This window comes from Gouania willdenowi, chromosome 13, assembly GCF_900634775.1.
Source record: "Gouania willdenowi chromosome 13, fGouWil2.1, whole genome shotgun sequence".
In the NCBI taxonomy this organism is placed as follows: domain Eukaryota; kingdom Metazoa; phylum Chordata; class Actinopteri; order Blenniiformes; family Gobiesocidae; genus Gouania; species Gouania willdenowi.
The window spans coordinates 32,602,806-32,616,510 of record NC_041056.1 but is presented as its reverse complement, the minus strand read 5'-3'; the positions used below and the strand labels follow the sequence as shown (position 1 = coordinate 32,616,510).

Below are 13,705 nucleotides of genomic sequence, written 5' to 3'. Positions count from 1 at the left end.
TTCATAATTTTTTGTATATAGGTTACTAGGGCAGTGAGTTAACCATACTCCAAGATATTTAATTACTTTTTGAGTTCAGTCAATGGGCAGTTTTGTTGAAGCTCAGGTGGTGGGTTGTAATTGAATGTTAATAATGTTAATACCTGGGTTTTTTGGATGATAAGTCCAAAGGTTTTTTTCTCTGCCAAATCACACCATTTGCTAGTCAGCATGTCAGCATTACAGACACCGAAGAATTATTAAGCGATTAAACAGGGCAGAAGTACGCTCCGCTCTCCCCCAGTTTACTTTAAAAACTACTTTCAGCAACTCAGAGCTGCCCTGAAGGAAGCAACACTACAGAATGTAATCACACATTTAAGTCTTAATGAAGGAAAAACTCGAAAGTTTAAGTTTATTTTATTTAAATTCACACCGTGGACTTTTTGACCCATATGCGTTATTTTAAATGATTCCTCGGGCCAATATACAGCGCTTGACAGTATCAATGCTCCAAGCGGGGCTTCCCTCTTGAAAAACCGACTATGTAAGTTTTTAGGAGACGGACCGTCTTTCACCAGGTCATGTGACCTGGAGAATGCGTGGAGAACGTTTTACTTTACGGCAGTCACGTGACCACAAGCTCTGATATATATAGTTCCCACGTGACGTCACAACATACGGGCATTTCCAGACCCGGTGCCACTGAAAACGAGTTAGCCTCTGTTTACAGCCAAAAAAGCACAATATGGTAGTTTTGTGTTGGGTTAATGGTACACTAATCGTCTCGATGGTCCAGTTAAACATGGATTCTTTAGTAAGGGAAGTCGGCAAGTCATATCCGTAACATTGGGATAAGGATTGACTCTAAGGACTGGGGTGCGAAGCGGGGCTGGGCTTGTGCCGCGTCTACAGTCTATGGGCTGGAGGAGCAGCCCTCCAGCCCATAAACGGCGCGGTGTTGCCCGTCCGCCCCTACCCCTAGTCTGTCCTTAAGACTGCTCTACTGTAAAGTGTCTTGAGATACCATTGGTTATGATTTGGCGCTATACAAATAAAAGATTGATTGATTGATTGATTGATTGATTGATTGACCCTGGCCAATATTGATTGTAGTGTCTGTCTTTTCTGTATTTTTATTGCTAATCATTTTTTAGCTTTTGATCATACTTCATAAAATGACTGCTTCTTTAGAAACTTGTATTTTTTTTCTAGTTCCTTTTAATACATACCTAAGATTTGATTTCTGGTTTCTTTAATTTCGGTCATTACTTGTTTCTTGCTGTGTTTCGTTTAGAAGTCTTTTAAATTATTCTCAAGTTCTTTAAAGCATAATGAGCCCTTCACTGAGTACGCGCTCACATTGAGAGCAGCAGTAAAAAGGTAAAATGCACCGAGCGCAGTGATAAAGCGTACACGCTCATCAGAATTGGCATTGAGGGGCCAGAACTGATAGACTATGATGTCAGGCCAGATGTTCAGCTGTGATTTTCCCAGACCAGGGTTCTGCAACCTATGGGAACAGATTCATGTGACCGCCAAATGTGCCGGTTGAATATTCATGCTTTATGTGTGGCAAGAAATTAGCAAATGGCATGTATTGACCACATGATCATGCATTATCAAATTCAAGTTACTTTTTGTAGCCTTCCAAATACATTAACTAAAATAAAATCTTCTTTATATAACATTGTGTTCGTGTAAACTGAGATGTGTAAGAATTTGAAGATGCAATATACTGTTTTATTTCTTAATATCAATTTATTTTTTTTAAAACTGTTTTTAACTTTTCATTTACATGATCAATAAAAATCAAGTCAAATTAAATCAAAAAATGTTTCTATATATATTTTTAACTGTATATAATTTATCTCACTGTATTCTCTTCATTGAGAAGGTATTTTTCGGCTCCGGGAGGACTTTATTCCAAGTGAGATGAGGTTAAATGGTTCCTTGTAGAGTAAAGGTTGTAGAACCCTGTCCCACGGGAAGAGGTTTAAGACTGTTTTATGCTTGACGCAACCCCGAGGTCCGCATGGCTCCGTACGTACAAATGACATAATTTTTGCAGCCACGCCCCCCTGCATGGGCACTCTATGCGGCAATATTTCTGCGTAGAACGCCTCCACATTTTTCTAACTATGCAGACAAGACGCACTGAAAATCATGGCTGCCTTCAGCATCTTCAGATGTGTCCTCAATCTCCTCATTTGTAGAACCACAGTCTCCTACTTTTAGTGTTGGTAAGTGTTTTTATTTTTTCCCTTTAATGAACTCGAGTGATGTTTATATTGTTCTTTACTTATATCAGAGGTAGGCAACTTTAATCACAGCGGCGCCACAAAAATGCATTTGTTTGATCAGAGGGTCACATGATCAACATTAATGTTAGCATTTAAAATAATGAATGATCTAAGCATTAATACAGGAAAGAACAAAGAGTTTTATAGTAATTTTGTGTATTTATCTCATTCCGTGTATGTTGTTGTTGTCTTGCTCGTTATGAGGCATTTTGTGCATTTCTGTTCTTTTGTGTATTTTTCCTGTAGAATATATGTTTTTTGGAGTCATATTGTGTATTTGTGCTATCATTAAGTGTTTTTGGAGTAATTCTTTTTGTGTATTTCTGTTGTCTTTTTTGTTAGTGCTGTGGGTTTGCTGAGTTTTTTTTTTTCATGTTTTTCTTGTCTTTTGGTGTACTGTTGTATGTTGTCATTTTTATAGTTTTGTGTGTTTTTGTAGTATTTTCCGTGTTTCTCTGGTCTTTTACTGTATTTTCCTGCAGTGTTGTAATTCTATTTTTTTATTTATTCTTGCTCATGTTTTGTGTATTTTTCTGTCATTTTGTACATTTACTTTGGGGACTGCATAAAATTAGACCGAGGACCGGAAGTGCTCGGCCACTTCATCGTTAGCCATTTTGTAACTGATGCAAAGCAATCAACCTTTAACATGTTCAGCTACTACAACCAACAAATTAAAACTTCTTTCAACCTTTCAAACCCATTTCAACTTTTTCAACCTATTTCAATTTTTTCAACCTTTTCAAACTTTTTCAACCCTTTTCAACCTTTTTAACGGATTTTCACCATTTAAACTTTTAAATCTTTCAAAAACTCTACTTTTCATCATCACCCCTCCTCTTCATCACCAAACCTCTTGTGTGGGGTTTGCAGGTTATCATTTCACACTTAAAATTTTAATCGTTAATTACTTAGCCATTTTTCAACCGATTTCCACCATTCAAACTTTGAAATGTGTAAAAAATTCAGCTCTTCGTCATCACCCCTCCTCTTCATCACCAAACTTTTTTTGTGTGGGGTTTGCAGGTTCTCATTTCACACCTACAAACTAAATTGTTAACTGCTCTGCCATTTTTTTTAATGGATTTCCACTATTCAAACTTTGACATGTTCAGCTGTTTGTTCACTTTCAGCTCATACTGGGATTTTTAAACATACTACTGTATGAACTGGACTTCTAACTGGTTTTACTGGTTTTTCCCTTCAAACTGGGGTTTTTATACATACTGCTGTGTAAACTGGACTTTTAACTGGTTTCCCTTCAAACTGGGATTTTTACACATACTACTGTGTAAACTGGACTTCTAACTGGTTTAACTGGTTTTTCCCTTCAAGCTGGGACTTTTGCACATACTGCTGTGTGAACTGGACTTCTAACTGGTTTAACTGGATTTTCCCTACAAACTGGGACTTTTACACATACTGCTGTGTGAACTGGACTTCTAACTGGTTTAACTGTTTTTTTCCATCAAGCTGGGATTTTTGCACATACTGCTGTGTGAACTGGACTTCTAACTGGTTTTTCCCTTCAAACTGGGATTTTTAGACATACTGCTGTGTAAACTGGACTTTTAACTGGTTTTCCTTCAAACTGGGATTTTTACACATACTGCTGTGTATACTGGACTTCTATCTGGTTTAACTGGGTTTTCCCTTCAAACTGGGATTTTTATACATACTGCTGTGTAAACTGGACTTTTAACTGGTTTCCCTTCAAACTGGGATTTTTACACATACTGCTGTGTGAACTGGACTTTTAACTGGTTTGCCTTCAAACTTGGATTTTTACACATACTGCTGTGTAAACTGGACTTCTAACTGGTTTAACTGGGTTTTCCCTTCAAACTGGGATTTTTACACATACTGCTGTGTAAACTGGACTTCTAACTAGTTTAACTGTTTTTTTTTTTCGCTTCAAACTGGGATTTTTACACATACTGCTGTGTAAACTGGACTTCTTACTGGTTTAACTGATTTTTTCCTTCAAACTGGGATTTTTACACATACTGCTGTGTGAACTGGACTTCTAACTGGTTTAACTGGTTTTTCCTTTCATACTGGGATTTTAACACACAATACTATATAAACTGGACTTCTAACTGGTTTTTCCTTTCATGTTCACACATGGTACGGTGTAAACTGGACTTCTAACTGGTTTTGCTGGTTAAGGTAAGTTAAGTTATTACCATGTTAATGCTATTGATAGGTTAATGCTATGCTAATGCAGTGTGACGCGGGCCAGCACATGAATCATCACTTGCATTTTCTTCAGGAAATGCAAATATTCTATTTTGTCTTGTCTATTTCTTTTTTTTCCTGCTCATCCGAAAAATGATTCGATCCATGTCTCAAAACAGTGATACGATCTGAACCGTGAGTTTTTTGATGTGTTGCACCACTACAATGGACTAATAGTTATTAAATAATAAGAGACAAACTTCGTATTTTAATGGGAGTTTTTCAGATGTAAATCTTGTGAAACAGGGAGTACCTCAGGGAAGTTGTCTTGGACCACTTCTATGTATTTTTTTTTTTTTTTTTTTACAAATGATCTTCCATCTGTTTTAGACCAGGCTAATATTGTAATATTGTCAGTTGTATATTTGTCAGATACAAATATCAATGTTACATTTGTTGGTAAACTGGATCATATATAACAAACTTGCATTGAATTTCTCAAAAATAGAAACACATTACTCAACTAAGTAATGTAGTTAGTGGTTGTTTTATTTAACCCAAAGTAAGACTGTCATTAGTACAGCGCTCAGTAACATACAGTTATGTATGAATGGAACTCATTACCAAATGACATTAAACAACATAATATTTATACTTTAAAAAATTCCCTACAGATATTATCAAGAAACGCGCATTTATGTCTGTTTTTATTGATTTTGTTTTGAGTTGTAGTTGTTGATATATCTGTTTTGTTGGTGTAATGTTATTATTTTCATTGTATAAATTGTATTGTCATCATTGTGTTATCTGTGGACCCCAGGAACAATATCTTATACAGTAGCTTTTGCTTAAGCTAATGGGATCCTAATAAAGAAACAAATGCCCAAGCTTTAAGAATTGTTTATACAAAACTGAAAAAATAGAAATTGAATCGTTTTATGGGGACATCTCTATCGAGATATGCAAACGGTTTTTCACATTTTTCAGAAACTCAATTAACATCAAGCTTCAGATCTTTATGCATTACACTTTTCTCTTTTATGGGTTCTTCATTTAGAATCAAGAGTTAAATGTAAAGCACTAACATGCCGTTAGACATGCACTTGGATCAGAGCTATAGACCCACACTTTAGTTGTGAAAATGTTAATCTGTCATTCAGAGTGACTGCTGCCAGTGCTTTAGGATAGGAGGAGGTGCTCACTGTTCTCTGAAAGTTTCTAAAAATTCTCTCAAGCTGCTCCAGCCCATCTTATCAGGACATCCCTAAAAAAATCCTTCTTGAAAACAGGAGGAAATTGATTTTTTTCACTTGTCTCAAATGCTTTTTAAAGTTGCAGTATGTAGAATACTCTCCCTCTGCTCCCTTATGTTCAAATGTGTGGATCACTTAGCAACTTTTTTCTTTATAGAGACTAGAGACAAATGTAGGGACTTTATTTCATGTTATTGGAGAGTTTTCCAGTGTTTTAGTGAATTGAATGCACATATCGCTCTCTAGTTACTATCCTGTAAGTGGCTGCTGCCGTCAGCTTATTCCCGCCAGAGAGCTCACACAGGCGGCTGTGATCTCAGTTGTCTGCTGCTCAGAGCAGACAACCACCACTCCGCATCCAGACTGTAAAATGAATTTCGTCTGTTCTCTCAAGCGGTTGTCGAGGGTTTGTTTGCAATTTATCCTGTCTGTTATCACTCTCCCTCTGAAGCCAGTACATGGGGCAGGCTGTACAGTCACAAGGATCAGTGAGGACGCAAAGCGGTCCATTCCTCCAGAGTATGTTTGTGCCTTCAGACTGTTATTTCTCCACCTCGGTGTGCTTTTTTCCTCATGCGTTGCCGTGTAACCGCTATGCGTAATGCCGTGGTGGGGACTTCTGCTGGAACAACCACCATTACACTTTTACTACCAATGGTACATGAACGCACCTGACTACAGTCGAGCAGCCAATAGTAATGCCCAAAACAGCCCATGGAGCGCACGTGCTGATTGGCTGAAATCCAGTGTCATGCTCCATTTCTAAAGCTAATTTGCAGGGCCAAGAGAAGGAGAAGCGGTTCACTCTCCACTCAGAACACTTTGAATTACGATATGCTAAAATATAATTGTGGATTTTTGACCAAATGTTGCCAATCTAAACTTACATACTGCAGCTTTAACTCACATTTTAAAACAAATTTTATTCACCCCTTGGCTGAAGTAGTAGTGTGTGTGTGTGTGGTGTTTTGTTGTTTTTCCTTATGTATTTTGTAATTATATATTGTCTGTTTTGCTGTATCTGTCATTTGTTGCAATCTTGAGGACCCCCCTCGAAAATGAGACGTTTCATCTCAAGGGGCTTCTCCTCTAATAAATGAATTTGAAATACATGTGACCCATTGCTCTTTCTTTTTTTTAACCTGCCGAGCCCTACTTTCTTTTTTAGCAGAGAATGGGGCTCATGTTCCAGCTGTCAAACCTAACACCGAGCGGGAGTGGGAAGTTTGTGACTCGTGAAGAGTAGTAAGAGTGCCAGGTGATCTTTTTAATGGTTTCTCCTTGTCACCTAGGTCAGTGACAGACCCCAGAGATGGAAAGCGTGTCGCACTTAAAAAGATGCCCAATGTCTTCCAAAATCTTGTTTCTTGCAAGAGGGTGTTTCGGGAGCTGAAGATGCTCTGCTTCTTCAAACATGAAAATGTGAGTAATATGAAACCAATGTGCTCATACAGCTTAGATTACTCCTGGTGGTTTGATGCAAAATGTATTTGTTTTTTTATGTCTCTCAAGGTACTCTCCGCTTTGGACATACTACAACCCCCACACATCGACTATTTTGAAGAAATGTATCCTTGACCTACAGCTTCAATACCTCTTCCCCACATTTATGTATACTGCAAAATCATTTAACATCATGCTAATCTGATTGAATTAGTGTAATTCCATCTCAAAAGTACCAAACATCCTCTGGCGGAACGTAGGCGGAGCGGATTCTGCTCGGAATGTCCGCACCCATCAGAGCTTTCATAGTTGGGCAAACTTCCGTGTAGTAGTTTCCAGGGAAATCCTACATGTAACAGCTCTTGGTTTGAGTAAACAAAACTCACCGCTCTCACGGATCTCGTCGTCTCAATGCGCACTGGTCACACTAACAGCATGGTGTCTCTAAATGCACCACTCTCGCGGATAGATTGCCCTCTCCAAGCTGACTGCTCCAAAACAAATTGCTCTCCCATTACTATCCTTACATGAACACAGCTCTTCGAGGTCAACAACTCTTTTAACCTCTCTGCGCAGGCTAAAACCCACGCTATCAAAGCACACTGACAAGAAAGCCCGACGCCCGGTGGAAACTACAGGTTACTGCAGGGATGAGTTGTCTTAAAATAATGCAAAATTGATAGGCTTAACATAAGAGAAACGGGTACAAACAGGAAAACATCATCTTAAACCAGTGTGTAAGATTCTTAATAAATGAGCGAGGAGTCAGTTAAACTACATTTCATTCATTGCACTTTTCTGTAATCCTGATACTCTTTCTGGGACATGCTATAAAGGTGTCGGTACATTCGTAGCTCGTCTGTCAGCCTCTCCTCAAAGCTCGTCTCCCTCTCTCCTGGTCTGTTTCACCAAGTGGGGTAAATGCAGGTCGGTGTTACATTAATGTGGGTTGATGTGAAAAATGCATGCCGAGCAGTGTTTTGTGTGACACCAGAGATGCGGAGTGGACAAAACTTGATCTTTGCGATCACTGGGCTTGCGGACGTCTGCCTTGAGGCTCCAAAGTAATATGAAGTTGAATAGTTTGCTTTCTAAGTGAAGTGATTTCTCTGGAGCCTTGGTGATCTTATCAAAATATTATTTTTTTGTTTCAATATTTTATTTCATTGTCTGTCCTCATTAAAACATCTTGAAACTTTAAACTATTTTTTCATTGTTTTTTAAATGTCTTTTTTTTTCTGGGATAACTCCTGCTCTTATAATTTTTATCCTCAATGCCATCAACCTATCTTTCCTGTCGACTTTAACCATTATCTGATAAGCTATGTGGTGACTGAACTGATGCAAAGTGACCTCCATAAGATCATTGTATCCCCACAGCCATTGAGCTCGGACCATGCCAAAGTTTTCCTTTATCAGATTTTACGAGGTAGGTCTTCGTGCATTTCTAACTTTTTTCTTACTTTGCTTATAAATGAAATCTATGAGCATGTGAGAGGCGCTCACTTGAAAGTTAGTGCACAGGTGCAACTCTTCAAGAAATGGTGTTGATGAAAATGACGTTTGGTAATTTTTTTATGCTGTTGAAATTTAATCAAAATAAACCAACTCCAAGCATGATGTTGAAATTACATGAACTTCTGTCGAGAAGCGATTGCAGGAAGCTTAGAATTACCAGAACCAAGCAGTACACAGGGTCCTCATTGATACTTAAGCACCAGACCACCTGTTCTCATACATCAACCTTGTGGAGGGGGTCCTGGCATTGAGAACCGTCTTAAGGACAAGTTTCCTGCACCTGGCTAGCAGTGGTTCAGAGCCTGCAGCAACCAAACCCACAGCTGCAGTCGCAAGGGTCGGGATGCCAACCCCCGCCATTCAGTTGGGACAGGAGATCCTTCCTGTCGGGTAGCCAGCCCTGAGTTTACCTTCCTATTTGAAGGGGACCCCCTTGCCACCATCCCACAGTGCTTCAGCTGGCCAGCATTCAAATGTTGGGCTGAGGTCAACTGGATCAGGGGCGGTGGGCTTGGTTGGGGGACCTTACCCATGCACTCCTCCACCTCCGGTAGTCTGGCTGCCCTTAGTGCCCGGGGAAAATACTCTACTGTAGCTACAAAAATACAGGGGTCCTCTAAAAGGCTTTCCTCCAAATGTTCCAGGCCGAGGCGAGAGAGGCACAAGTCAGGACCATTCTCAGGAATCAGGTTGGTCACACAAGCAGCAGTGGCTAATTGACAGGGCAACCATTTAACGGGAAGAAGGAAGCCAAAAGCTGCTTTCACCTATAAGGGTTTAAACAGCGATCTCAGAGCTGCACCAGATACAAGGAGAGGGAAGCAAAAAGGCTGCCATCACCTGTAAAAGATGAAAAAAGTGATGGAACAAAGGACATCCCAATACAGGGAGAAGAGGGAGAGTGGAGCAGAAAAATGCTACCTTCACCTACAAGGGGGTAAAAAATAAATAACTAAGCCACAGAGAAAAGCGGAATGCTACCTTCAACTATGAGCATACAAGTAAGCACCTATAAAGACAAAAACTGCCTTCACCTATGCACCAATGCAGAGAAGTAAAAAAAGACTATCTTCACACCTCTGCAATGCCGGCACGAGAAGAGCACTCTACACACTGGACAGCACTGCAACAGAAACCAGCTGTACTCAGATTCAACCTACCTGGGGCGTCCTACTCCGTCACAGGGAGGCAAAAGCACAGTGTCCAAAGATGAGCTGCAGCTCCTGGAGGGCTGACAAGTTCTTGCAACTCCGAGAACAACCGTCACAAGATACCAGTGCACGGCTTGCGAAGATAGCTTCGGCCCTCTCGCTAACCAAGCAGCCGCAGAATGCGGGATTAACAAACCTGCTTACAGCAAAAATATTGAGGAGACTGTGCCTCAGACTAAATCAGAAGTTATTGCCTTACCAGGTCCTCTGGGTCACGTGACTTTGTTGGTTCTAATACTCGACCTGCGTGTAAATGCTCAAATGGAACCAGTGGTCCTGGTTAGCAGAATAATATGCCCATTGCCCCTTTGGAAAAATCCTGTTATAGTATTTTGGTTTTCAATTAAAAGCTGACTGCAATGCCCTCTTCGTCACTGTTCTACAGGACGCCATATTGCTCCCACTCAGAATTTATTAGCATTTATCAAATATCTGCTTTGTAAATATGTGAAAGGCTCTTTTTATCATGAAAAAAATACCGTTTTTAAAAATATAAACAACTAATTCCTTAATTGTGTGCTTATTCATCAATACTGTTTCCATGAATCACTTATGTTAAGCTTTTTTTTTCACTCCCTCTTCAAACATCACTTCCCACAGGACTAAAATACCTTCACTCGGCTGGAATTTTACATCGAGACATTAAACCTGGCAACCTCCTGGTCAACAGCAACTGTGTGCTTAAGGTATGTTGATCAAGGCAGATCAATGTTGTCTTTAGTTCGGGGCACAATTGGAACATGCGTACTATAGCATCCACACTGCTCAACATGAAGAGTTGTAATGGGCCATTGAGAGTCGATTCCAATTATTTATAAATGTGGTGTTTGTGATATTTGTATGTAATATAGATACATCAAATTAGATGCTTAGCAAATGAAGATAAACTATTTGTAGCTTATCTTCAATATATGTGGGTCTGTGGTCAGACGAAACTATATTTCTCTCACTAATAAAATTATAAAACTACTATTGTACTTGAGCTGCTGATTTAGTTCATTATATATAATAATTGGTATATAATACATTGTTTAGAACAGGCCTTTTTTGTTTATTGTATATGTTACAATCAAGGAAGTTGTTACATTGGCACATTGCCTTGCAGTTTTTACAGATGTCCTCTGCATTTAATAAAAGGTAAATTTGTTTCCTGTCTGAATGAAATTTCTGTTTTTAAACATAGCAATTCATCAGTGGTCATGGTGAGAAATAAAGAAATGCTGTGAAAAAGTGCATTAAAATGCATTAATTCATTCATAATTGAATCGCAATCCCTGCAATTGTATTCAAACCGAATTGTGAGGTGCCTGAAGGTTCCCACCCCTACTATTGTGTGGAGCATGGTGCATTTTTTCGTGACAGTGCAGTGTTTCTTGGTTTATGTACCGATGGTGGGACAAAAAAAAAAACATTGTCTCTTTGTTTACCCGAAGATTGGCCATTATGTTCAAAGAGGGAAAAGTCGACAACTCTGCTTTTTTCCACTGCTGTGAGTCACAAAATAAAGACAGAGCTCTATAACAAGAGCCTACGTGAAACTACAGGCCAAGCTGAATCAGCTGATATACAGGTAGGGTATGTTACCTACCAAAACACTGCCACAAAATCAGAAAATACACAGTGGAAAAAGTCAGCAAGGATGACATTGTGTTACTTTCGTTGTTTCTTCTCAAAAGGTGCTCCAATGTGCATAAAACTCCATATTTTGATAACTCAACATTGTGTGACTGGCAGTTGACAGTCGAAACTTGGTCTGAATAAACAAAACCTAACAACATATTGCCCAGTCGGTGACTGCCAAATACTTTTTTGCCCCACTGTAGATGTTGTCTACTGGAAGAACCACATATTGTCCCAGGCCTCCCCAGAAATCTCCATCCCTGATTCCCTTTCTCATTTACTTTCATTGTACTCTATAGAGCAGTAGTTGGCAACCCTTGGCACCCGTGCCACAGGTAGCACGCCACGGCATAAACACAGGCTGTTTGGCACCACTCAGTGTAATGACGATCTCAGCATTTCTCTTTGGTTTGATTTACTGAGTTTTGAGTGACAGTTCCCACCCATAATCTCTGCAGTGCTGTAGCTGCGTTTCTGATAGAGATATGTTATGCGCAAAACATTTTTGCTTCGAGAGCCAAGTCTCTGTAGTAAATTAGAGGAACCAGTTTGTGCATCGCATTCTTTTGCTGCTGAGCTACAGTGCTCAACGCCAGCTCTGCTCAAGGCAGAGTGATTGGCCAGCCTGGCAGATAAAGAATCATACCATTATGTGAAAACAAAGAGGAGGGCAAATGCGAGTGAGATAGCGTTGAGGAGAGTGTGTGACTGTGTATACAACTATAAATTACACCTGAAAGCAACGCAGTATTTGGCTACACTATTAAGATCTTTGAAACAACAGAGCAGAGTGCCTTCACTGCAAAGTTAAAATAACTTTCAGAGCCGGTTTTATCACAAACCTGCACAGACATATGAGAGCTGTCCATCCTACAGTGCAGTTAGAGAGAGGACCCACCAGTTCACATTTTACTGCTCTTGGTGTGTCAAAGCAACAACGTCTGCGGAAACATCTACTGCCATCCCTACACACCCAAGTAAAATCCCTTTTGCAACTAAAGCGAAATGAGTCAATTTATACCAAAACACACGACCCAGCCAAGCAGCACAGTACTGACGATGAGTTTGATCAAATGATAGCTACTGATTTCAAACCCTTTTCTAATGAGGAAGACAAAAGTTCTTGAAAAAACTCTGAATACAAAACTTGTGTTGTTTTAGATTGATTGAGGGAAGTGTTTATTTTGAATTTGAAAACAAGTTTACACAAGTTTAAATGTGTAGCAGTCTATCTACATCTTTCATATGTTTTGTTTTGTTGATATAATACAAATGTAGTACTGGTATGGCTCTCTTATTTCCGATATAACAGATGTAGTACAGTATACAGTATAGTATTGTATTTTACTTAACTCTTGTCGAGAGCTCTCTTTCTAAGCTTCCTTTCCATCTAGCCCAGAACCGGAAGCCCCAAATAAGCTGTTTCAAAGACAAAGTTTACCAATTTAAAACCTCTGATACTGTTATTTGAAGCATGGACTGTTTTCTTAATAACTTCAATTGCATATTTAGCAAGTATACCAAAAAATTACTTTTCTCAGAAAATGAAGGTTTTTGTTCTTTTTCTGTTTCTCTCATGCCGACTTGTTCCTGGATTTGCCATGGCGCGTCAAAATATTTTTTTTTAATACGACTTGTATCGAGGAATATTTGCTTACCAGGGCTCCACACTAACTTTTCACAAGCACAGAATTGGTCGCACCCTTTTTTTTTAACGGGGGGGTGGGGGGGTGTACAGCATAGCCAGGCATGCTGATGAATAGTTGACTTAACTGGTGTACCGTAGTTTTGTATGTTGTAAAGATTGACAATGACTCAAGATATATTCGTTAAATGTTTTCAGATTTTAGTGACAATATTAAGTTTTTCTGCAACAAGCAACAGCTGCAATAACAGGTCATTTCTTTTGTATAATTTTAAAAGAAGACGTAACAAAAAAAAAATTTAAATAACAGCATAGCATAACAGGTTACATGTATTCTGTTTTTTGTTTTTTTTTTAATTTTGCAGAAAGGCTGTACTTCAATTACCTTAACCGTAGCATAAGTTAGCATCTGCATTGCTTCACCCCATGGAATTAAATTCAGAGGGTCCAGCTCTTATAGTGGGATCTCCTAACCCTCTTCTCCTGGGTCAGGAGTCTGCAACCATTACTCTACAAGGAACTATTTTGCCTCATCTCACCTGGATTAACGTCCTC

The 13,705-nt window shown here is 39.2% G+C and overlaps 1 protein-coding gene across 2 annotated transcripts in view; it reads left to right on the top strand.

The window, feature by feature from the left end:
- The window catches only part of nlk2 (nemo-like kinase, type 2), a 56,089-nt gene that overhangs the window by 11,975 nt on the left and 30,409 nt on the right, over positions 1-13,705 (top strand). For both annotated transcript variants that reach the window (XM_028464269.1, XM_028464270.1), the window contains 4 exons: positions 7,006-7,135; positions 7,226-7,281; positions 8,479-8,585; positions 10,486-10,571. In XM_028464269.1, the coding sequence (XP_028320070.1) occupies positions 7,006-7,135; positions 7,226-7,281; positions 8,479-8,585; positions 10,486-10,571 (379 nt within the window). The remainder of the gene's footprint in view (positions 1-7,005; positions 7,136-7,225; positions 7,282-8,478; positions 8,586-10,485; positions 10,572-13,705) is intronic.